This window comes from Thamnophis sirtalis, unplaced genomic scaffold (assembly GCF_051295495.1).
Source record: "Thamnophis sirtalis isolate CommonGarterSnake01/CBP01778 unplaced genomic scaffold, rThaSir2_p1.2 scaffold_5, whole genome shotgun sequence".
NCBI lineage: Eukaryota > Metazoa > Chordata > Lepidosauria > Squamata > Natricidae > Thamnophis > Thamnophis sirtalis.
The window spans coordinates 33860646-33887652 of NW_028261385.1; the positions used below are offsets into that span (position 1 = coordinate 33860646).

The 27007-nt window shown below is 39.8% G+C and overlaps 2 protein-coding genes across 4 annotated transcripts in view; one reads left to right on the forward strand and one right to left on the reverse strand.

The window, feature by feature from the left end:
* Positions 1-3592, reverse strand: part of TENT2 (terminal nucleotidyltransferase 2) — a 37600-nt gene extending 34008 nt beyond the window's left edge. The window contains exon 1 of one of the 3 annotated variants that reach the window (XM_014060772.2): positions 3408-3592. The gene's annotated coding sequence lies outside the window, so the exon portion shown is untranslated. The other 2 variants (XM_014060774.2, XM_014060773.2) reach the window with 2 other exon arrangements.
* A 12589-nt stretch (positions 3593-16181) lies between these two features.
* HOMER1 (homer scaffold protein 1) overlaps positions 16182-27007 on the forward strand; it is a 67250-nt gene continuing 56424 nt past the window's right edge. The window contains exon 1 of the mRNA XM_014074203.2: positions 16182-17467. Coding sequence (XP_013929678.1) covers positions 17463-17467 — 5 coding nt within the window. The 5' untranslated portion in view covers positions 16182-17462. The remainder of the gene's footprint in view (positions 17468-27007) is intronic.

Consider the following 27007-nt stretch of genomic DNA (forward strand, 5'->3'; position numbering starts at 1 on the left):
TGGCTCATATTTAAATGGTTGTCCACTAGGACTCCAAGATCCCTCTCACAGTTACTACTATTGAGCAAGGTACCACCTATACCGTACCTGTGCATTGCGTTTTTCTTGCCTAAATGTAGAACCTTACTCTTTTCACCATTGGATTTCATTTTGTTAGATAGTGTCCAATGTTCAAGATTGTCAAAATCCTTCTGTATCTTAAGCCTATCTTCTGGAGTGTTGGCTATTCCTACCAGCTTGGTGTCATCTGCAAATTTGATGAGTTCCCCATTTATTCCCTCATCCAAATCATTGATGAAGATGTTGAAGAGTATTGGGCCTAAAACAGAGCCTCGGGGTCCCTTTATTACAGTTTATCCACAATTCCTTCAATAAGCTGCATTTCCACTATTCCATTCCATTTTTCATAGATGTACAGAATAATAATACCAAAAATAGAAATACACTATTTTACAGAGTCGCAACTATCTTGGTCTTAGATTACAAAACACACACCAGAAGCTTTATTAAACTACTTAGGAAATAAGAAAATGGCATATATGGTAACCAATATGACCAAGCAAGATTTTAAATATATTTCCATTTTGCTCTCTAGCACATGCATGTATCATAAACACACACACACACAGACACACACACACACACACACATCTACACTGAATACAAAAGAAATCTGTAATGAAATTGTTATTGACATTTATTTATGCTATCAATTTATATTGCTGTCCATTTACTGTGCAGCTACCAAAAAATGAAAAACAAGCAATAAACCAAACAGTTAAAACATATTGCATTGAGGAGAGTTCATACAAACAATGTAGGTAGCCCAGAACTTTGTTTTAATAGGCTCAAAATAATCTTCGATTTAGGATCATATTGGGCCCAGGATTTCTGTTGCTAAGAACGTTGTTTGAATTCTTCCCAATTGTATGACTATTTTGCCACAATTAAATGAAGCACTGCAATTGTTAAGCAAATTCAGCTCCTCCCACTTTGTTATCAGAAGCCAATTGGGAAAGGTCACAAATGGGAATCACATGACCCAAGGATGCTGCAACCATTGTAAATACATGCTGGTTGCCAAATTTTAATTATGTGATCATGGGAATGCTGTGATAATCATTTGAATGCGTGACTGTGGGGATGCTGCAACAATCATCAAATATATGACTATGGAGATGCTGCGACTGGCCATAAGTCACTTTTTTCAGAGTCAATATAACTTCATTAAACTAATAACTTTAAATCAAGGACTACTTGCATATATTTTAACGCTCACAAAAATTCAAATGTGGCAGAGAAGCAAGAGCCTCTCCTATTATTTGTCTTCCTGCAGCCTGGCAATTTCAGCATTGCATTGAAGAACCATTAACAATAATAATTGCATTAAGAACCGTTAAACTATTTTGTTCTGAGATACAACCCCCAAGAGCCCAAGCTAGCATGGCCAGTAGCAGGGATACCAGGTGTAAAACAGGATGGCCATATGCTATATGTCACTGATCTAATAGCTGATTATAATTTCTACCATGATAAAGGAAAGGAGGTATGTATTTATTTTTTCTACTTTTTGTTGAACTTGTATTGCTAACAGCTTTGCAAATAATTTGCATTTGCATCCTTGCTGAGCCACTCACAGGACACCACTCACTATACACAAAGAGCTAAATGAAGCAATGCTTCCCTTTGGTAACTGTTTTCATTTGATTCATTTTCAATAAAGCTTATTCTAAGATGATGGACATTAAGGCCAGTAGTTTGGCAATTTGCTAGCTCAATAATAAAAGTGACTTCCAATATATTTCTCTGATCATAGCATCTCAAAATAATTTTGCAGGAACACCACTTATTTTGTAGGTTTAAAAATGGCAAAGGAAATATGATGAGATTTATATATTTGTATATAGTGCAAAAACACTCACCCAACCTGGTGTTCTCAAGATGTCTTGACTTCAGTTTCCATAATCCCAGATTAGCATAACAAATGGTCACACTTTTAGGGAATTACAGGAACTGAAATCCCCTGAAGTTTGTTAGTTTGATGCCAAGTTTATCAAACAATTGTCAGCCAAAAAGAAATATTTAATTACATAACATATACTGAAATTATTGAATTTGCTATAAATTTGTTTATAGTTAACAATTCAGAAAACTTTAGAGTCAAATTTGACAAACTGCCAGAAGATGAACTATGGAGAAGTGCACAAGAGTAAAGCCTTCTTATGCAGTTGCCTACAATAGAAGTTAAAACAATAAATACACTACAATTATAAAAGTCAAACTAAAACCATCTTCCTTACCAGATATCATTACTGTAAATTACTTTTCCTAAATCACTTTGGTTTCATTTTAAGGGCACTTACTGTCAAGATATAGCAACAGTAGTTTTTAAATGTTTTAGTTAAAAATTGCTTGTATTTTCTTAGAGATTCCCATCAACATCCAGAAGAACCAAATCTTTCCAAATGAGACCCCGCTCCTCAGTAAACCAACCCAAAAATGCAGAAGGCAGTAGATACCTTTTTTTTTTTTTTGCACTAATCCATCAAAGACGCAGCACACCAACTTTCAGGAGTTTCCAATTATTGGCTTGGCAAAGCATTCGCCTTCACTTCCCAATCTTTCTTAAAGAATCAATTCTGCAGTTAGTTTCTTCAGGTGAGGTTCGAAATACACCCCATCCTTTTTTAAAGACAATTTAAAAGCAATTGCTGTAACTGCAACTGTAAAGACGACATAAACCAGGGGTCCCCAAACTTGGCAACTTTTAAGACTTGTAGACTTCAACTCCCAGAATTCTCCAGCCAGCACAGCATTCTGGGAATTGAAATCCACAAGTCTTAAAAGTTGCCAAGTTTGAAGACCTCTGACATAAACCTATGTATAAGATACTCTACCTGAAAGGAAAGTATCTTTTTATACCCAAACCACCATGAATTAACGTGTGTGTGTTAATTACAACAACAACAACAACAATAATAATAATAGGACTCGAGCTGTTGAGCTACCAACCAGCCCCAAAGACTGTGAATCTCACCAAAGATTAACATAACAACAACAACCACCACAACCGGTGCAGGGTACCAAGAACCGCCAAGGCATCAGAACCCCCCGACTCTCGTGAAAATCTCCGCTGCTGAGGCCGGTTTTCTCCAGATTTCTCTCTTCCCAGATGCCCCGCCGAAAGTTACTCGCCTTGGCAGGGGGCCCTAGGACATCCTAATCAAACGGGCCAAAAACAAGCACTCTTGCCTTTTCTCTCAAAAGCCCTGCAGGCCCAACAGTCCGCTCGCTTGTAAAGGGAGACCCAGCAGGATCCCTGCTCGGTCAAAAAGAAGCCCAAGAGGCGCTCTCTTCATCTCGTCCGCTCCGGGCTACAACCTGCGCAAAGGTTGTTTTTAACTTACTCCGGCGAGGGCGTAGAATTCAGGAGCGGCTGAGGGTCGAGGCCCACCCGCTTTTCGAGGCCAGCCGCCTTATTCTCTTTTCTTCCCTTCCTTTCTGGAGAGAAAGAGAAAGGCAGGTAGGATTCTCCGGAAGTAAACCGGAAGTTCCATAAACGGGACCATCTCTATGGCTGAGGCTTTGGGTGTACCCCGGATCCAAAGCGCTCCGACCGGAAGCGCTCCAGAGCTCCCGCTCTTATGCTCTCAGCCTCAGTAATCTCCCTCCTCGCAAGTCTTCGACATCCCATTCTGCGCATGCGCCTTTGGCGCATGTTCAAGCACGTGGGTTGTACCTCTCCGAAGGTTTTATGCTCCATAGAAGGAATTCTCTGGACTCTCCTGACAGATTAGCATGAGCACACAATAGATACAAACGTATGCACAATATATTATACACAATACAATACACGAGCACACAATAGATATAAACTCAAGGTAAACAGCTCCAAACTCGATTGCAGAAAATAGGACTTCAGAAACAGTGGTCAATGCTTGGAATGCACTACCTGACTCTGTGATTTCATTCCCAAATCCCCACAACTTTAACCTTAGACTGTCTACCTCATCCCATTTCTAACAGGTCTGTAAGGGGTGTGCATAAGCGCACCAAGGTGCCTACTATCGTCCCTGTCCTACTGTTCCCACTTGTATCCATTTTGTGTATTCATAATCATGTTTATACTTCTGTCTTATACAATCTTGACAAAATAAAATAAATAAAAGTTTCCATGTCTATACAATTATTGTTTCGGGGCAATATAAAGGCCCCTTACTCGGATAGAATAAACTAGTTCTTGAAGATTGTAGGAAGTTATCACCCAGCCCTCTCCAAGAAAAATGAAATATCCTAGGAAATATTGAAAAGGCAGAATATTTCTCTGGATGTGAAAAAGTAAGAAACATGTTTTAAAAGACAGAATAGCTGCCTGCAGTTTCCTGCCCATCCCCCTTTGTCAATGAGCCATTAAAGCCTGAGCTAGTCCACTTTACATAATAAGGGTTCTCCCCTCGAGTGATAGAATTAAGGCATGATAATATTGGCCCTTTTACTAACTCGCCACATGGCTTCTGAGAACTCAACCAAACCTGGATTCAAAATGCAGCCTAGAGAGTTGCCCCTGCATGGCCCCATGGGAGTCTGACAACCAATCAGAATACAAGATCAAGATCAAAGGCCAGAAAGGGCATAAAACCAGGGACTCAGCTTCTCTTCCTTCCTTGCCTTCCCTTCCCTTCTTCTCCACCAACATTGAAACATGTGATTACCTTTTCTGCTCAGGACTCAAGCCATGTGGTCCTGTCCACCAATAAACCATCTTTCCAAGCAGCCTCCATGTCTCCAGTGTCTTTTTCCCCACTTGGAGCCGAACCCAGAAGGACATTTCTTCCAACAAGATAACGGGGAGATTATAATCGCCATTGAACAGAAAATTCCACTCATTTCAAAATGGCAATATTGCTGAACTTCTATCAAATTTTAGGCAAACATTCAGAAATAGGTTCTACCTGCTCAGAGATCTGGGAAGATCTATAATGATATTTTTCCCCTTCATAACTCTTTCATCAACTGTTTTGAAATGTGTCACATGGTTAAATAAGTGAATGCTGAGTAGGAACACTATAAAGCTGTTAAGAAAGAAAGTGCCAATATCCCTTGGTAATATTTCTATTCTGTGTCCCTGTTGCTTTGCCTTCATCTCAGCCCCTGTATGAGAAGGCCTTGAATCACCTTTTACTGATGTTGAAATAATATATTTCCCACAAATCACAATAATTAGCAATAGGTTTAACTTAGATGAAATATGTTGGCACCCTAGCACCTTAGCTACAAACTAGTTAAATGCATTTAGAATGAACAACAGGAGCAATGAGCAATTTAAAAATAAACATTGCATTAAGAAGATCAAATCAATGTTATCTTGGGGGACCAAAGAAGCATGTTTTCTCTGTCACAGTGCCCACTGTCTAGAATGATACTCCCTAGAGGTTGGATGGCTCAACTGATGATGATCAGGAAGCTAGTGAAAGCGTTGGGGCAAGATGAAGGTTGGGTCCCTGCTGGACAGGTGGTGGTAGAGTTATATGATTTTTTTTAGTCATTGTGATTTCTTTTTTGACTTTTTAATTTTAAAGACATTCCCTGTGGGATTGGGTTGCTTAGAAAATATATAAGTAAGTAAGTAAGTATGGTAAATCTTGAGGGAGCCAAGCTTGGCAGCAGTTCATATAAAAGGCATCTGGGCAATCTTGTTAGATAAATAGCAATGTAATGTAATGGAAGAAATTTCCGAATTCGTTTCCCAGCTGATCTTTAATTGGGAAAAAAGCGGGAAGCCAGAGACACAGCTCAAATGTTCTGGGTCTGCAGACAAATTGTACAAGTATTAGGTTTCCTCTTATACATTTTTTTTTCTCTTTGAAGCTTTTGTGTGAGTTATGTATTACAAATATTTTTTTTTTATTTTCAGTGATTGCTTCAATTTTGATTTTCTTCTCTCTTGATCCAATCTTGCCTGGTATCTTGTCTCCTCAAAAGAAGGGAAGGGAGTTTGTGAGTAAATGTCTACCTTTGTATAGCTTATGTAAATGATCGTGGGTAATGTTTGCCATAGATTGGAATCCATACCTTTGTTATTTTTAATGGTAGCTTCTGGCAGTTTGGGGGCTTCCCTTCTGTTTTGTTATTCCTAATATTTGTATTATGTTTCCTTTTGTGATTAAATGTAACATCTAAGTAAGTGTCCTCTTATTATGGCTTCTTCTCCTTTGAACCAAATTAGTGTTTGGTTCTGGGCCTCCATTTTAGTTCTAATTTGTAATAATTCTGGTTATATCTCCTCATAATTTACTACAGTACTGTAACAGAATTTACTATCTTGAGGTATATTAATATAAGCAGAGAGTCCAGATCACCAGAAGTCATTATTCCATTTTATGTTGGCCTGATCAGACCCCTTTTGTATTCTGAGCATCAATTCAAAACTAGTGACAAATTGGAGCAGGAGAGGTTCAAAGGAGGTCTATCAAGATGGTAAAGGGCATGAAAATCAAGCCCTGTGAGAAACCGTCAAAAGAGCCTATTATGTTTAGCCTCCAGGGGGGAAACACCAAGGGCAGATACAATAGCAGTTTTAAATATCTAGGTGTTACACAGAAGAAGGAAAATATCCAAACCACTGATGTTAAAACTACATGCTAGGTATTAGGAAGTGCTTCCTATAATATGAGCTGTCCAATAGTGGATTGAATTCTACTTTGCTAGAGCTTTTCAAGCAGGTTGATGGTCATTTGTTAAAGATACTCAAGTAGAACCTTCATTGATTAAGAGCATCAGACCTAATTACATTTAAAATCTCTTCCAATTCTATAATTCCAAAACTCTCTGGACAGTTATCTAACCATGAAAAAAGTGACTGATGATAATGATCTCCACTTTCAGATTACATTTTGACTGCTCGAAGGCAGGACTGATGGATAATCCCCTGTAATCACTTAAGACAAGTTCCCAGTGGCCAAGAAAATTTTTCTCTTCCTAGGAAAGATAAGTTGAACACCCCAGGCAACAAAAGACTGGGACACCCAACATCACCTTTCCAATGAGACCCAGCAGTTTATTTATTTTAATCTCACCTTTATTATTTCTTCATAAATCAAGGTGACAAACACCTCCCAACATAGTTTCATCTTCCAATTTTTCTCACATCAACAACCCTATGAAATGAGTCGGACTAAGAAATAGTAACTGGTCCAAAGTCATCCCACTAGCTTTCATGGCTAAGGGAAGACTTCAGTTTGAGTCTGGATAGTGATGCCACTATGCAACAGGGAAACTGGTACAGCAACAGCAACCCCAGCTCTTATTCTTTCCTAGACTGAACAGTTGCATTAATCCAAATTGCAACTAGTTTGATTTTTGCACTGTTGAGCTTCAAGCAACATCTAAAAAAGCAGAGAGAGTGCAGTTGCATGTACACTTCAGAAGAAACCCAGGGAAGACAAGATATTGTCTGGTAGCTAGGGTACAGTGTGCATAGAGCCAATAGAGGTTAAAGCTCAATGTCCAAGAATCCAAAGCCAAGAGTCCAAAGACCCTAGTCCAGAAAAATGGAGTAAGATAAAGAAAGAGGAGAAACAGAGAAACAGGTAGTTTATTTCAATTCAGAATTCAACACTAGAAAGTTCCAAAGCTAGCCTAGACATAAATAGAACAAGAATAAGTAATACAGGGCTAATGCTTGAGAATTGTTTCCAATAGAGAATCAGCCCTTTGCAATTACTTCTTTGTAGCCACAGCTGTGATCACAGGTCATTTATAAGCATCTCCTTGCTTTTGTAGTTAGCTAAGCGAATCACCATCACTCTGTTCTTTGAAACTGCAAGATGTCTTAGGGCCAAGCATCCCGCAAGGAATTGCCCCTTCACAATTGCGGGAAGTCCCTCCCCACTCCCCAAATAATGAAATATTTTGGGGGCAGAATATTATATTTTCCTAAAGAATAAATGAAGAAACATGTTTTTGGAGGCAGAAAGCAGCCCCTCAGTCTTCCTTAATAGGCCACAGCAGATGCCAGCACTTAAGGAAAAAAGAGCTTATTGAAAGAGGAAGCCAACTATTTAGTTAGCTCCATTCGTAAGCAAAGCAAATACTGCAGGCAGAAATCCATTCAAGACAGGTTATTTCAAAACTCCTTGCAGCAAAGTTTGACAGCTAACAAAAGCAGAATGGTAGGATTAGAACAAGCAACCCCTCATCCAACACAGGACGAAAGCCATTAGCCACAATAAGAATTGTCCCACCACCTTGTGCAATAAGCCATATTGCACAAATCCCAAACTTCAAAGTTACAGAAACTATAAAGATCCGTCCACTCATTCAAACATTTGTTCAGCTGACCCAGAACTGCACCCTGTCTTTGTGGGTGGTTCTGTTCATCAATAAACGAACCTTCTTTCCAATCAGCCTCCAGCTTCCATTTTATTTCCAGTGTCTTTCTCCCAGCTTCAAACTAAACCAAATGGGTATGTCTTCCAATACTAAGTCTCACCTCACCTACTCATGCCCATTGTTTGCTTGCTTCGGTCTACCTGAGTTTATTGCCTGTCAGCATTTGAGGCTAACAACTTATTTCATCAGTGCCCTCGGTAACTGTAAAAACTGAACCTCATAAATAAGGCCTCATAGCCAGGATCTCTGACTACCTGCAGAGTTTCCTACATGATTGTCCCTATTCCTTTTCTTCTGCTTTGGAGTCATTCTACTGCAAAACCTAAAATCCAAATCAGAACATCTCCATAAAAGGCACACACATTCCTTTGCCACCTAGATTGTATGTGCCAGCTTTGCCTCTTGCTCTTACTCAAATTGTGAATGAAGAAAGCTTTATTATAGGGAGATCTGACATTTAGAAACACCAGCTGGAGCCCAGGGCTTTCCGTGCTCTGGTATTTGGCACACAAGAAGACAACAGAAGGCTAGACGTGGGGACTAGTTTGAAAGGTTTATTTAGTCTTATTTAGCATATTGGGTGTTCTCAGCCTTCTGGTTTCTCACCTAGTCAATTACAGCTCAATATGTTACATAAAGTCATATGCTATGCCCCAAACCATAATTTACAAACCACAATGACTGGATGTAGATAATTTAAATAAAGGTATCCACTTTAATTGTTATGACCAAAAATGATGAAACAAATATGATGCCACAATGAAAATACCAACTCTTTGCATTGGTGTCCTGATGTCACAATACGTGTTTTGTCCCTTGCCTCGGCTAAAAGGCAAAATCAAGCAAACCACACTATGATTTAGTATGCGTGAACTTGTACGAACCTAGTCATCTCTTGGCATCTACTGTAATTTTTTCAGCACAGTCATAAGCATGCATATTCAGATATACTTCCATCTGTTGTTCTATGAGGTATATTTACCTATTGCATTTGATTAGTGAGATTTAGAAACTGCAACCATGAAGCCAATCTATGCAACCTATGCATATGTAATAGGGAATGTACTGGGCCTTCCTCCTCAGAATTTGTGCAGAGTCCAATATTTCACATCGGTCTTTTTAGTTTTCCAGAAGACATATTTGCAAATAGCTTTATAGATTAATTCATTTACTGATCACCAAGGAGAGAAAAATATTTAAAATTATATTTAGAAGTTGGACTTTAAAGAAACATGGTTGAAAGACAATTGATCTTTTGGAATTCTGGTGTTGATGCCTTAACACTACACCAAACTGGCTCTCTTCTGGTTAAAGACTGGAAATTCAAACACATTTCTCAGTAGCCTGATACAGTCTGTTCTGCCCTACAGGTAATGCTTTGTAAGAATGAAAAATATGGCAGAGAAGAAACACTTACCGTAGGTGTGCAGTAATACATACCATATTTTAAATAATGCAGCCTCAAGTTGTTGGTTCCTGCATGTCAATCTGCTGGAAAGGAAACCAACTCTCCTCAAATTTCAAACTTTTCCTTTGCTTTGTCCCCAGTGATGGCCTGTTATTCTGCCAGGACTACAATACTGCAATTGTCAGAAATATGAGTCGGTTGCCAAGGGTCTGACTTTTGATCACATGACTGTGAGGATGCTGCAGCAGGCGTTACGTGTGAAAAACGGTCATTAGTCACTTTTTTCAGTGTCATTGTAACCCTGTTACTAAATGAGCTAGAACAGTGTTTCTCAACCTTGGCGACTTTAAGTCCTGTGGACTTCAACTCCCAGAACAGGACTTAAAGTCGCCAAGGTTGAGAAAAACTGAGCTAGGAGTAACTGTTTTCAAGTTTCTGGGTTTGACTGATCTGGGATTATGATGTAAATGCAGACAAACTACTTGAACCACAATAATAGCAGGACAAGATTAGATTGTGCTAAAATATTTCTTTGTAGGTGTAGGAGGTGTTTGTAGCTGTAGGAGGTGTGTGGAGGAACAGGAGAAGTAGTCCTGATGACTTCCACTACAGCGGAATCGGTCATCAAGGTAGTACGGAGACTCTTCTCCACGCACGATGTCTTGGTCTCTGATACCAGGCACCAATTTACCGCCATGCCATTCGAGTCCTTCCTAGCATCTCAAGGAATCAGGCACACCCTTGTCACACCATTCCATCTGGCCTCCAATGGTCAGGCAGAGAGAATGGTAAGATCTGCAAAAGAGGCCCTCACTAGGATGGGCCCAGGTGATTGGCAAACATGAATCGACCACTATTTATTGATTCAACACATCACACCCAGTCCTAGCACTGGGAGAAGCCCCTCTGAGCTTCTCATGGGCTGCTAAGGTCTCACCTAGACTGGCTACATCCAAATTATTCCAACTCAACACCCCCTGACTCCACAAGCAAGGTTCGAGCTTTTGCCATAGGAGATTCAGTATACGCCCACAACTACACCGGGGGAACGCTGTGGATTCCTGCCACAGTAATTGGAATTACTGGTCCTCGATCATATACAGTAGAGCTCAAGGACGGTAGAAATTGGAGAAGGCATATTGACAAACTCTGCAGCCGCAGGTCCAACTCCACGCTTAGGCAACCAACAGTAACCAACCAACCAACTCCTACACAAACTAGTCAAAACTGTGCAAAACAAAATAGCAGTCCTTCTAGGTCCAACTCAAGTCCGAGAATATCGGAAGACTTATCTGACTTCGATGCAAGCCCGCAGTGAGCTCCGAGTGAGTTAACTCCAGAAGCTCCAGCCGCGGCCTGTGAAAAGTTCCAGGAGTTTCCATCAGGCAGAGCTGCGGAGCAAACAAGTCTGTCCAACTTGTCCGAAAAAACCCGCCTGCCTGCATGACTACGTCATCAATTGGATTGCTGTACAATCCTAGAGGGGAGGGGTGTTAGATATTCCCCCCCCCCATCTGAGGTTTCCACCAAGATTCTCTGTTCTGGCGGGAACAGATGTTAAATCTCATTGGTCAAAAGGTCTGACAGATCCCTTTAAAAGGGGATTCTGCCAGATCCTTCCTCAGCCTGATGTTTACTTGACTTGCAATAAAGAGGTGTTGTTACTGGAGCCTGTGTGTGCTTTCCTTTACCCGATCTAATAGTGTCATACTTCATTTTGGGATAGATGGGGAAGCAAGCAGGCTTAAGAACCATGTTTTGATATCTTTTTTGAGGCCTGCCTCAACTCTAGAGGGGAGGAGCAACAGCCAAGAAGGGGCTCTTCCTGGACCCAGCTAGTCAGAGTTCTTTAACTGATGGGAATTTGCAACATACGTCCCCTGCCTGATCAGGTGAGATAGGCCAATGTAATAGGACTAAGACAGTTCCGAAGGTAGTTTTATATATATGTATATACATTACTGCCTAAATTTATAGCAATGGTTTCACTGTATTTTTGAAAGATCTACCACTGATGTAAGGAGTGAAGGAATGTGCTGTGAACCATGGGAGAAGCGGACAATAAAAGTTAAAAGAAAAAAATCACACAGAAAGTTTTGTTGCATCTTATCTAATAAATCAGCTTAAATATGAATGATAAAATATATAATGTATAAACATGCCAGTGCTGCCAATGCTGTTTTTCAAGTAGTATAGAACACATACAGGTAGTCCTTGACATACAACAATTTGTTTAGTGAATATTCAAAGTTACAATAGCACTGAAAAAAGTGACATGGCTATTTTTCATATGACCATTGCAGCATCCCCATGATCATGTGATCAAAAATCAATATTTATCTGCCATAATTTTTTATAACTTCTAAAAAAAATTCTTTCCTGATCCTCACAAGGATGAAATACGACAAACTGCAACATAAATATCAGTAAAGAGAAAGGGTAAAACCTATAGTATTTAACATCAGAAATAATACCGTGCAATAATTAGTAATTTGTTTCATGATTAAAATTATTATTTGTTTTTTGCCCGTGTTACAAGTATTAGAATGCACTTATTCAACGTGGTTGCTTGAAAGGACATGATCACGATAAGTATGACCTCATATTTTTGGTTATGTAGGTGAGATCCAGACACGTTTTTGGATTTGAATGCCTAATGAAAGTCAAGAAGCATATATCACCCGCAATTAAATGGCATCATTAAATCAAATTGTGCTGAAACTTAAAAGCTAAATTCCTACTTTATTGTCTTCGTTCATTCTGTTACATACATTGAAACACTTCAGGGAATGAAGATTTAAAAATAGTGATGTAAATGACTCCTATGAGATGTGGTTTTCAAAAGTAACCAGAATTTTAAAAAGAATAGCTTGAACTCTACTTCCCATTTGGATGGATGGCACTTGTAAGAATAATTTAGCCTTTTTGTTTTTTTACCACATCGGGAATGTGTGAGTCTTAAATATGAAATAATGTGTTCTAGATATTGCTGAAAAGATTTCCATTGGATAACCTTGAGACTGTTCGACTGTTGGACTTTCAAGAAGTCTGAAGAAAGAATAAATTCCACATTATTACGTGTACTGTTACTATAGCAGTGTGCGAATTCTTGATGAACAACAATATCAATTTATTTTTAGATATATAGTTCTTTGGAATAATAAGACAAATAAGACATTAGATGTAGGCATACCACATCATCACCATTAATGTCTAAAGATGAAGAAACAACAAAGTGTTTCCTTTCTATACAGTAGACCTAAATCCTAGTAGTCAAAAATATAAAAAGAACAGAAGATAAAGAGCACAAGCAACGTTAGACATTGTCTTGAAATGTTAAATGACGTACTAGAATATCCACTAAAGAAAACATTTCTGGAGAAAGAAAAGGAATAAAAAGCAGTAGACAAAGAAAGCATATCAATTCCTCTGTTGGAATCAAAGAGAACGATTAATTACAAAAGTTATTTTTGGAACGGCAAATTCCTGGATTTTTACTATTGTTATTGTTGTTCCTGCTTTAGAATAGAATAGAATAGAATAGAATTCTTTATTGGCCAAGTGTGATTGGACACACAAGGAATTTGTCTTTGGTGCGCATGCTCTCAGTGTACATAAAAAGACAAGATACATTCGTCAAAAATCATAAGGTACAACACTTAATGATAGTCATAGGGTATAAATAAGCAATCAGGACAAAAAAAAATTGCCATGAAGGGCAGGGTCCAGTACCAGAGGACAGCAAACCTCTTGCCACATTACATAGGAGCCTAGGAGGATACAAACATTTTTCCTTCCATAAAATGTAGTGCAGCATCACTTGAGCTGCCTCAAGCTAGGAAAACACAACTTGTTGGTGGGTGATACTGCCTTCCAAAGTGGGCAATGGTGAATACAGGACAATGCCAAGCACTCCTGTACTTAAGAAATGGTCAGTAGGGCCGTTGAATCAAGGTATTCCAGTGGGTAAGTTGTACTATAGATGTCTGGTCATTTCTGACTTACTTCTGAAGTGGAGTAACTGGTTTCTCATATTGCATTAAGCTGTATATGCTGAAGCCGAAATCAATCAAACCACATTTGGGCTTATTGCAATATGCAAAAGAGGAAGGACAAAAGGTTGAATTTAGTCAAGTATTTTCTTGGTACAAAAGTTTTATAACTATTCCTATTATAGTACTCTGAATGTACAGCTGGCACAAATCACAGCCGCCTACTTGCTGACGGGCCTTAATGGGTTTACAAAAATAACATCTGTTCTGCAGGAATTGCATTGGTATCAGGCCTACGAGGTAGACTAAGAACAGGAAACTAACACCGTAGGAAGACTTTATTGAGAAAAACTATAGTAACACAATCTTGCAAATCCGCTTGTGCTTTTCTTCCCCTCCCTCTTATTCCACAATGAATCAGAGTGGAATCAGTCTCTTCTTAACACTATCTCCTTTTCCAGAACTTAAGGAATGCTTCTGACCACAGTCGAGTGTTGATCTATAGTCCACACAGTAGCCTGTAGTATTAACTCTAATCCTTTTTAGATATTTTAGAATATATATTTCCATTTATAATAATTAATTGTAATTCGTGTTTTATTTGCTGGTCTAGGAACAAATAAAGATTGATTTGATTTGAATGTTTCTGTCCTTTCTGTTTATCATAAAATACATGACAGCTTCTTAATATTTGCTTCCTAGCCCTGTCTCGGGCTTTCTACAATTGTCGCCAAGAAGTTTTGGGGATCCAACAGAACATGGTAGTGATCACCTATGACGTCCTTTATAGTTTAGGTTCTGGTTATCTTTGGGTCTTCTTTATGTAGAACCTACCTAAGCTATACAATGTAATTGGAAAAGGATACTCCAGGTATCCATCCTCAAAGCAATCAGGTGATTTTCTCAGAAGGATTTCTGGAAGAATTCAAGAGCACAACAGCAGTTTATCCTACCCAAGATGTTAGTTAAGCTCTATCATCCTACCATTCTCTGAAAGGATGCTTGTATGAGGTGGGCTGAAGCTTCTGCTATCAATTTTTCAAACGGAGATTTGAATCTGAGAGCTCAAATCACTGGCTTCCATAGGCTGGATTCACACATTGCAGTGAGCCCTAATGAGGTTTGTTTAGTTCTGAATGTTGAACCACTGTAGTTCAACATTTGTATTTTTACTCAATATATTAAGTGAGGGAATTATAGTACAGTAGAATTAAAGAACTAAAACCAAATCCTTTAGAATTAAGAGATAAGTACAGTGCTCCAACACAAAAACAAATTTAAATAAGAGAAAATATGTGTGATTCATAAAAATGCATACATATATGCTCCTGAATCTGTATGCTCCTGAGTCTGTTGATTCCTGGCGACTACCTGGATGAGTTTTCTTGGAAAAATAATAACAATTATAAAACTTAAATGGATTGATATTTTTACTTTAAATATTTGTTTGTTACAAATACCAATATCACTGATATCATTTATAAACTGCTTGTATTCACATTTTCTCCTCCAGACTCACTGAATCTCCTTATTCTTATTTCATTTCTCATTTTAAAATATACATGAATTAATTTTCTTTCAAATTTGCAAAGCAGAACCAACCTTTTAAGATTACAATAGTGGGTTCCACAGCGGGAACACCAGTAAGCATCTAAGTTGATTGAGCTCGAGTTTAGCTTACTTTTAGCAATAGCTTTTTTGAGGGGGACACATTTTTATTTTGAGAACTTTACATAAAAAGCAGAATAAGCCTCATCGTTCTCAGCACACCCATTTTTTTTTAAAGACAGTTACGGAAGTGGCCGACGGACGAATAGCAGGAGCTTATCCAATTCCTGGAGGCGTGTTGTAGGAACGCGGACCAAACCCCTCTATTTTCGTCCCCGCAGTCTTCTTTTCTATTCCTTATTATAGAAGCGCTTCCGGCGGCGTGTAGCATTCTGACATCACCCCCCCGCCCGCACCCTAATGACGTCAGCCCCGGGAGCAGTGTGTGACGACAGTGCGTAGGGGAACGTGGTGACGTACCCTATTTAAAGGTCCCCAAGTAGAGGATGGAGGCAGAATCAGCAAGTGCTGCTACCGCGTGGGGGTCCGTGGCTGCGGAGTAGCAGAGAGAGAGCGAGGCTGCGCCGCGTACCCTCCCCGGGAGCGCTGGGCCTGAGTGGGGCAATAAGCGGAGGTCGTTCGCTCCATTCTCCCTCCTTTCCTTCTCCCGTTCTTCCCCATTTTTGGCGGCTGCGGGGGCCGGTGGGAGGGTCGGAGTGGAGCAAAGCGAGAGCGGGCGCCTTCCGCTCCGCCTTCAGCTCCTCCTGCCCTCTCAGGCCCCGAGCGTGGGGGGAGTAGGGCGCGCTCTCTCTTTAGTGCCCTGCGCAGGGAACCTGGAAAGGGAGCGAGGGGTCGCTTGGCCGAGCGCGGTGGCGTGTGCGCGGGCACGGGAAGGAGGTGTGAGGAGGAGCAGGAGAAAACCTGAGCCGCCTGGCGCGTCTCGGCCCTGGACTGGGAAGCTCCGCGTCGGAGGTGCCGGAGAGGCAACCGCTCCCCCCACCTCCTCCTCCTCCTCCTCCTGCAGCCCGCGCTTTGGCCCCGCTGCTGCAGCGAGGGGCTAGAGGGGCGCTGCTGCTGCTGTCGGCGCCAACGCCGCCGCTGCTGCCACTCCTCCTGCCTGGCTGCTACTGAGCATGATTGATCTGCCGGACACGAGACGGAGGAAGAGGCTGCCCCGCTGCAGAAGCGGGCGGGATTGAAAGGAGACCTGCCCTGCCTTGCCGCGGGAAGGACCGCGGCTCTTCGGCCGCCTCCCGCGTTGCACCCACTGCCTTCCCGTTTCATCTCCTGTCCCGCATCCCCTCCCGTCCTAAAGGGGGATGCGTGGCCCGTGCCCTGCCTCAGCTACCGGTCTACCGGAGCCCGATGTCAGCGCCGGCAAGGGGGCTGCTGCCGGCTGCTGCTACTGCTTGGGAAAATGAAGCGACACCCCCCATGCTCTCGCTGCTGCCGCCGCCGCTGCTGCTATCGACGGGGGTGTTAGAAGGAAGGGCGGCGCGGAGCGCTGCGCACACCGCAAGCCCCACGAGCCTGCTCTCTACCTGAGGCGGACCGCGATCCGGGCGCTCGTGGTTCTCGGGCATTTCAATAAACTGCTTAGGCATCCGTGCTGCTGTGGTTTTTTTTTTTTTAATCCTCCTGCTAGAGGCGGTCGAGTGCCTCCCCTTCTCCCGCAGAAGGAGGATTGGCTTGGTGCTGCCGCTGCCTCTGCTACTACCTCCTTCTTATCCGCCTCCTCCTGCCAGGGAGCTGGAGCTCTCCCTGGACCCCTTCGTGCAGGGGGCTCGCTGAAGAAAACGGGCTCTGGGAGGCTATGGGGAGGCTCTCTTCATGTTGATGCCCTAGGTCGATTCTTCTCCTCCTCCCCCTCGAAAGGGTTGCGATTTCCCCCCTCCCCCCAAAAATCCCTTCTACATTCCCAAATGCCTGTAGACTTTTGTGTTTAAAATCCGGCCGAAGAAGGCACGTAAGATCATCTGGAAAGGCAGAAAATTGGCTGGAGAGACCTGTCAGGATTAATACTGTAACTGGCCGGGGTGCGCTGGCAGCGTAGGAAACGGGGAAAAATCCTTTTAAGAATTGATCTGCTAAGCAACGCTCACGGCACGTCTTCATTGGTCATCATGGGGTAAGGATTTCATACTAAATTGTGGAGTTGTAACAAGGAAAATCGAGTATTCGGTTTCTAGGGCTTTTTATCTTTAAGGGGCAGAGCAAAGCATTGTCTGGGAGAGTGCTAGAATTAAAAGCTCAACTTCTGAATGGCAGCTAGATAGCTTGCTTGGTCAGCAGCCCTGAGGCTCGTCTATTCAACAATCTATTCAGATCTGAAGTAGGGAACTCAACATTTTACTGGGTCTTTTAGCCAGGAACCAAAAAACATGTTCCTCAGATTTTTGTCATGAAGGTATGACACACTGTTGATTGGAGAGAGTACTTGTTCTAGGTATAGGAGTTCAAAGAGGTGTCCCTACATACATTGTCTGATGCGGAAAAAGCATCTTTGGTACAACTATGACCTGGATGATTGAGAATGTTCATAGACTCCTAGAGGAGTACTTATCAGAGATGTTGAAGTGTAGAGAACCAGCAGATTGAACTTCCCTGCTTACAAGTTCTTTCTTGACAAATATAACTTACACTTTGTTCCTTGGATTTAGGCTGAGTGCTAGGGAGAAATAGGTAGTATTTTGAAGACATGAACCTTCAGTAAGATTAATGATTCGTCCTCCTTTGTACTTAAGAACTTGCATGCTACAACTCCTAAAGCTGATTGTAGCTAATGACAACTATCGTATGTATCTGTTGGCTACTGAACAATTTACACATTGTTTATAATGTTTCAGCAATTGTATTGGTTTGCAGGTTGCCCAGGATGAGGTAGGCCTCATTAGAGAACTGGACACAAAGGAGATAAATGTGTTTCATCTGCTTCTTCTGGGATTCAAATTCTAATGTGTTATTGGATACCTTCTTCTACCAACCAGAAAAGGAATCCAAGGACTGTAGAAGAAAAAAAAAATGCAAGAGGTCAACCCTAATTTTTCAACCACGGATAGAGGGAAATGGAGGTGATATACAGGATAGTCAAGGATCCAACAAAAACTGCTCAGAGAGTGGATGGTAATTTGGTGTAATGATTAAGGCAAGAGGCTAGAAGTCAGGAGACACTGAATTCTAGTTCCGCTTTATGCATGAAAGGCAGCTGGTGACTAGAGACAGTCCATCTCTCTCAACTCAGCCATAGGATTGTTGTGGGGTAAAATAAGAGGAGGAAGGAGTATTATGTATGCTTGCCGCCTTGAGTTACTTATAAAATAATAAAGGTGGGATTAAAATCTAATAAACTACTAAGAAGCTAGGACATAGAAATAAATTTCAGAATTATTATGGGCAGCAGGACTAGCATTTAAAACATCTAATTTTATAGATCTTGGAATTTTCAGCGATAATTCCATTTTTGATGTAATACTCCTGTTCTTCTATCCTACCTATTTGGTACTTGTTTCAATTCCAAGCGTATGAGCTTATGATTATTGTGACAATGAACATTATTACTAATGATTGCAAGATGTTTCATGGCTCAGTTAAATTATACTTTATGCAAGTGTAGAACTCTCATTTTTTCATCAAATATTGAAGTTGAATGAAAATAGTTTTTGGGCAGTTGCTGCTTATTAACAAGAGATTTATCTCTTCATAATTTTAAATGTGCATTTTTTTTAGCTTGAAAATTCAAGAAATTCTATACTTCAAACATGAAACTGCTATAACCGTATTTCAGGGCCATGATAGTTCACTTAGAACTTAATAACCTTGATTTCAAACACACCAATGTGGTTAGAACAATGCTATTTCACAACATTTGGGATTCAAATGATTCAAATGATTCAAAATTACACATTTTGCATATTTCAAATATAAAACGGTTTGTGATATATACCGTGCTGTCCAATATTTCCTACACAGTAAAAGCTCTACAGGTGATCATCTTAGTGCTGGGAATCTGACTTCAAACATAACCTTTCGCTGGCATTCCATAGAAATCTATAACAATAAAGTCATTGTTGGGCTGTGCTTAAATCTTGGCTATATCTCTTCCCTAGTCATTTCTTAGCTGGATATCAAAGCTAAAAGAAAAATATTGAGGAGGGACCGAAAAATGAGGGCTTGGCAGGTTCCTTGAACCATCCTTTTTCTCTTAAATCCTTCCCCCCTTTATTGTACACACTACTCTGCTTATACATGAGGAAGGAGCCTCCTCACACTTCTCCTGTCTATTACTTATTTTCATAAGTTGAGGCCCAGGCTTTTAAAACATTAGATGTATCCCCAAGGACCTCTTCAAAAATTGTGACAGAATTGAAATTTTAACTAAACTTTAAAATTGTAAAGTATATGGGAGTGTATTTAGTGAACTTTAAATCAGACTTCATGCAGCGTTTGCTCTGATATCACCCCCTTCTTTGTTTCAGCCCAATTGATCTGAGTGTTTCTCAACTTTAACTATTTTAAGATGTGTGGACTTCTACTACTAGAATACCCGGTAAGCATTCTGGGTGTTTATGTCCATACAAGAGGTGGGTTGCAAATCCTGGTGCTACTGGTTTGCTCATGCCCGCGCACACGCTCAGTTCTGTGTGCAACACTTCTGTGCATGCGCAGATGCGTCCAGGCCGGTGGGCGAAACCTCCCGCCACCGCCACTACCAGTTTGTCTGATCCGGGCTGATTCAGAGTAACCCACCTCTGGTCCATACATCTTAAAATGAATAAAAATAAGAAACACTATTTTATAGAGTGGTTCCTGATATGTCACTCAAAGCTAATTGTGACCTTCCTCTTCAGAAAATTTGCCCACATTGTTAGAAATATACATTTAGAATTATAGGGTTGGAAGGGACTTTGGAGTTCTAGGGAACAGTCCTTATATCATCCTGGTAAAATGTCCAATATTTTCTTGAAAAGCTGTAGTGATCCGAATACCCAAAACTTCAGGAGGCAAGCTATTCCTGTGGGTAATTGTTCTCACTGTCAGGAAATTTCTCCTTAGTTCCAGGTAGGATCTCTCTTTAAAGAGCTTCCATGCATTGCTTTTTGCCCTGCTCTCAGGTGCTTTGGAGAATAAGTCAACTCTATCATCTCTGTGACTCCCCTCAAGTACTGGAAGATGGCTATCATATAATCTCTAATCCTTCTCTTCATTAGGCTACATACTTATTTCCCTTAACTTTCATCTTATAGTTTAGCTCCAGATCTCTTATCATCTTTGTTCTTCTCTACACTCTTCTAGAACCTCAGCACCATTTTTGTATCGTGATGATAATAACTGGGTGCAGTATTCCAAATGTAGCCTCACTAATGCAATATAGAAGGTTACTATCACTTCCTGTGATTTGTTGTGATGCCTCTGTTGATGTAGCCTATGGCTGCATTGGGGTTTTTTTTGGCAACTGCAGCACACTCATACTTAAGTGATGGTCCACCAAGACAACTAGATCCTTCTTGCAGTTATTAATGTTGAGATAGGTACTGTTTATTCTATACTTGTGCATTTAGTTTTTCCTGCCTAAGTGCAGGACCTTACTTTTCTCACCACTGAACTACATCTCATTTCTCTAGGCTGTCAAGATCCTTTTGACACTTGAGTCTTTTTCCCAAAGTGTTAGCAATTCCCCACAGCTTGGTGTGGCCTACAAACTTGATGAGCTCCCTTTCTGTCCACTCATCTAGATCATTTATGAAGATGTTGAAGAGCGCTGGACCCAAGATAGAACCTTGAGGTTCCCCAGTGCATGCTTCTCTGCATGTATATGTAGTTCTATAGAGGGCTACATGTTGAGTGTGCTTGGTCAGCCAATTGCGAAGCCATTTGGTGGTGGTACTGTCTATCCTACTTTGTTCCAATAGAATGCGATCTATTTTGTCAAATGCCTTACTGAAACCCACATATTACCATATCCAGAGTATTTCCTTGAACCATTAATTTAGTCACTTTATCAAAGAAGACAGTAAGATTTGTTTTCAATTAATCGTCGTGTTCATTTCTAGGTGTTCACAAATCCCCTGCTTGATAATCTTTTCTAGGATTTTTCAAATATTAATATCAAGCTGATTGCCTTGTAGTTTCCTGGTTCCACTTTTCCCCCCTTTTTTGAAAATTGGAACCATATCAACTCTTTTCCAGTTGCCTGGCACTTCCCCTGTGCTCCAGGAGTTCTGAAACGTTTTGTTCAGTGGTTTTGAGATCACATCTGCCAGCTCTTTCAGTACCCTGGGAAGTAAACCATCTGGTCCTGGCAATTTGAACTCATCTAAAATGGAAAGGAGTTTTCTTACTATCTTTTTGCTTATTTTGGCCTGCTTTCCTGTTTCCCACAGTGCTGTTTTTGATAGGTTGGACTATTTTTTCTTTTTGTGTGAAAATAGATGCAAAGAAGAAATTAAGCAGTTCTGCTTTTTCCTGCTGCCCATCACTACTTTGCCATCTTCTTCCATTAGGAGACTATAAATGTCCTTGATTTTATCCTTATTCCTTATATATTGAAACTTTTTTCCTAAGTTTTGGCATTTGTTGCATGTCTTAGTTCATCCTAAGCCTTAACTTTTCTCATTCCATCCTTGGCAGCTTCGAGCTATTTGCTGATATTCTGTTCTAGTTATGAACCCCTCTTTCCATCTTTTATACTTGTCTTTTTTGTCCCTCAATTTGTCATAGAGCTCTTTATGCAACCATACTGGCTTTGTTTAGGCCAGGATCCCTTTTCTTTCTTTCACTGTGGTATTGTGTTTGATTAGGCTTTAATAATTTTGTTTTTCAGAGTTTCCCAAGCATCTTGAGTGATTTGGGGAACTTTCCTAATGTGATTCAGGAAATGTTGAAAAAATCCTGAATATCATTTTTTAAAATACTCCCATTCACATTACATTAAGAACAGATTCAGTGCCATTTTAAAAACATAATATTGTATTGCAAATTTTAATGAGCCATCTTCTGTTCAACCAGATGACCAGTCTCAGATTTTTATCATAACCCTTTATAAAATGCTCACATTTTAAATTATTTGATTAGCATACTACAAAATAATTTGTTGGCAAGCAATTTTACTCCTTTTACTGAAAAAGAAAATGGACAAGTTTAATCATCATGCTTTCTAGAGAACCCTTTACAGAGTTTCATGTAAGTGTGCTAGACACACATACACTTTCTAATGTTCTTTTTGCAACAAATTATGGTTTACGTTTTGGTTGATTTTCTTTGTATACATGTGTGTCATCTGGCTGGATTCCCATCTGTCATTGGGTTGCTCTAATTTTGACTCAGGTACACATGATAGTCAGCTGCTTCTGACCTCGCTTGTAGCTAAAGTTTCATGTTGTACAGAATACATAGATCAAACATATTATCAAACAGGGAAAAATATACATGATGAATATTTCTTACAGTTAAAATAGAAGATAATAATATGGTCAAATAGAGATAAGGTAGTTTATAATTGGCTAGCTTTTAAAACTAATAATAAAATAAGATTGTGATTATTTGATGAACATATACAAATGAAGTGAGATCTTCATGTGCTCCCTATTTATCTTCTTGCAGTAGCCCTTCTCCAATTACAACAGTTGGAAATGGCACACTAGTAAACAAAAATATTTTATCATGAGCATCTTGCTTAGATGGTTCTGCTTTATATTAAAATTCTTTGTGCATCTGTAGCAGTTCTTTTTTTTTAAAGAAAGGCAAGTGTCCCTATCATAACTAGCTTAGCCTCTTGCAATAAAAGGACAAAAATATACCTAAAATAATTACATTTCTTTGTGGTAAAATTGTTTTCTCTCCTCCATTCATCGCTGAGAAGTTAATTGGTAAGTTAAATGACAGTGAAATTATAGTTTACATATGTATTCCCAATCTTTATGTAATTTATGCAGAAATAAATCACTTAAAATATTTTTCCTGACATACGGATATCACAAAGAATATAACTATTTTTCTTGTAGATATTTTCAATGATCTGTACTTTTATTTACCTTCAATACCATTTCAAAGTAAATAAATATAGTTCATCATGTAGCAAATTTTGTAATTTTATAGAAACTTGAAAAATAAAAAATCATGCATTGCGAAGGTAGAATGTTTTTTTTAAAGCAAATATGACATTCCCCCCCTCTTTTGCAACATGTTTCATATTCTAAATAGGGGAATATAGTTTGTTCCTATTTGTTCCCTTAAAATTCCATAAACATTCTTCCCCCAACTATACTGTGAGATTTTGGCAATTTTGTTGGTGCTATTTCATAGGTAACTTCAGACTTTTTTCAGGGTTTAGTGGAAAAGATTAAAAATGGAGGGAGGAATATGTTGTTCCCCAGCAATCTTTTCCCATTTGTCCTTGAAAAACTCACATAATGGGGTAAAATTAGCTACTGCCATATTTCTAGAAAGCCTCCTGCAGCTTTGCAGAGTTCCCAACCCATCAGAACTCTTCTGCCGTAAATCTATATCTTTTTCTTCATTTGTCAGAAGCTTCCTCTTTTTATTATTCTGATTGTCTTTATGCTATCCGTTATCCAGCTGGCACACCATGTATGCAGAAGCCTTTGCCAGTAGTATTTTCTTTTACCTGGCTCTCACTTTCAAATTTATTTATTTTCCCATCTCACATACATGACTCTGGACAACTTCCCACGAGAGGTGGGAAGGTGTTAGGCATGGATCTAACAAACAAATGCACCAGGTGGGCAGAGAGGAAACAACCACAGCCGTGAGAAGGTTGAAAAGATTATCAAATGTAGTGGCAGAAACCTGAGTCTTTCTTGAACCTTAGAGCAGTGGTGGTAAACCTATGACATGTGTGTCAAAGCTGATCTGCCACAACATCTTGAGTGACACACCAGTGTTTACGAAGGCTGCGGAAGCCGAGTGGGAATGAGGTATGCTCTCCTACAACCCCTGGAGTTTGTGAAAATTGCTCCCCAAAAGATGTGTTTTTGTATGGCTTGCAAAAGCTATGGAAGAGCATTCTCCAAAGCCTCTTCCACAACAAAGGTCTCAGATGACCTGGAATAGCAGGGGCCTGTTAACAGAAAAAACACCACCTAAAGTGGTGCATGGGAGATCCTGAGAAGCATTGTGCCTCTGGGGCAATTGCGCCATTCCCCAAAGCTTGTGTATGTTGGGAATGACCCAAGGTGACCTTTTTGAGTAATAGTGGTGGCCCTAAGGCTGAAATTAAAACCAGGCCTCTACTTTAGGCCTAGCCTCACTGCTGCCCTCTAATGCCACAGTTCAGCGTGGCCTAAAAGGGGAATTAGATAATTCTCTTTTATTTGATATGTGTGTGTCAGAGAGACAGACAGACAGACAGACATGGCAGCAGCATCAGGATAGGCATTTTCAGAATTTTTGACACATCAAGGCCTAAAAATGTTCACCATCACTGATCTAGAGTAAGCTTTGGCTTCATGGACCATGTGGCTTGAAGGATGCAGCACAAATGCCCATGAATGGAATTCTGGACATGAGGAAACAGCTACAAGAGCGCTGGAGTTTCTTGAGAAGATTCTTTTTCAAATTCCTGCTCAGCTCTAAAGCTCATTTGGCAATATTGGGACAGTCTTGGCCTGCAGTTAACAGAACTCATAAATTTCTGTGAAGATTAAGTGGGATAAGTCCAGTATACATTATTCTGAAAACATTGAGCAGAGGGAATAATACCCACTCGTTAACCAACAATAATAGGAGAATAGATGTTTGTGAGAGCAGAAAAGCATAATCCAATTTAAGGTGAAAGATACTTTATTTAACAACAAAGTTTAAACAATGATTTTAAATCAGATTTCATTTGCTTCATATAGCAAGCATTTTGGTTCGGAAATAATTGACCGATATAACACTGAAATATAATGAAAATTAGTACCTTTTCTTACTTTATTTTATTGTGCCTTTGAGTCATTTTGACTGCCTGGACATGTCCCTGCAGTTTTGATTTCAGATTTCAGAAGTGATTTGCCTTTCTCTTTTTCCTAAGGCTGAGATATAGTAACTAGCCAAAGTTACAAAGATGCCTTTGTATTTAGGATGGCACTAGAATTTGCAATCTCCCTGTTTCTAGCCTGATGCCTTAATTACTACGCTATACTGGCTTCTACAGTCCTTATATTATATTTCAAATAAGTATAGTAAACTGCTTTGATTGATACCAAACTCTGATGATGAATTGCTTGTTATCCATTGTTGTGTCCAGTTACATTAGAACAGTGTTTCTTAATCTCCGTATGCTGATTTGGAAATTTTGTGAGTTATCGTATTTTTCAGAGTATAAGATGCACTGGAGTATAAAACGCACCAAAATTTTGAAGAGGCAAATTAAAAAAAAAAGTTTTTGCATTCTGTAGCCCTTCCCAAAATGGCCCGATTTTTGCAAAAACAGCCTCTGTTTTTTGTCAAAAAAAAAGGGCATGCTTAGCCTTTAGGAGGCTTATAGAGTGCTCTCCCGAGGCTGGGGGGCAAAAACGAGCAAAAATCGGCCACTTTTTTGCTCATTTTTTCCCTCCCCAACCCCCAGGAGGACCCTGGAAACCTCCTAAAGGCTATGCATGGCCATTTTTTTCCTTACTACCCTCCCGGCCTTCCGCAAAGCCACCAAGTCCTGGCTGTTCCAGCAGGCTGGGGGGAGCTGAGAAGCATCTACCTCCACAGAAATTGTGAATGTTGGTTTTGTTTTTAATACGTTGTCTTGTCTCGTTCCCCCCTTTCCCTTGTCTTTTGTGAGCCGCCTGGAGTCCTCCGGGAGTGGGCGGCATACAAGACAAATAAATAATAATAAAATAATAATAATTTTTGCAAAAGAGGCAGGTTTCGGGAGGCCCAAAATGCTGTATTCAGTGTATAAGACGCACCCAGATTTTCACCCTCTTTTTTGAAGGAAAAAGGTGCATCTTATACTCCAAAAAATATGGTAAGTCCATATATTTTAAAGTTGCCAAGTTTGAAAAATAATGACTTAACTTATGCCTTCCCTTCCTGAAATGATTGAATTCATTCCTTAGCTTAAGGAAGAATATCCTAAATCCACATATTTAGCTTTTTCGGAAAGGAAATGTTTCCCAATTCCTTGATTACTTGGTCATTTTTTTTCTTCAACCATATTTATTGATATGCTTCTTTGATATAAAAGGGTCAGAGCTGTACATAACCTTATGCATTGGCCTATAATATAGGTTCCTTTATTTGTCCATTTATCTTACCATTCTTAAAGATTGCTAACTTCAATAAGTTTTCTGGCAGTTCACAACATTTTTGTTGAAACAATAAACCAGTGTATAAATCCAAAGTGAATGAAATCCATTAATATAAATCTTGCTCTGTTCTTTTTTCTTTTAAATAACCACTAGCATTTGCCTATTTTCATAGTGGCTGCACATTAAGGTGGTATTTTAAGGAAGTTTTTTTATCACAGTACCTTTTTATTTCATTTCTGACTGTTCCTCTAAAATTTTGCCCCAGTGTTGGTCACTTTATAGTTACTCTATTTTAATTGTGGCTATACCCAATAATTAGAGGTATCATCCATTAATATGACTAGCTTACTGCTGATACCTGACTGGGTATTTATGACAAATGAAACAAGGGCAATTCAATAATGTCTTGCTTCCCTAAACTGGGG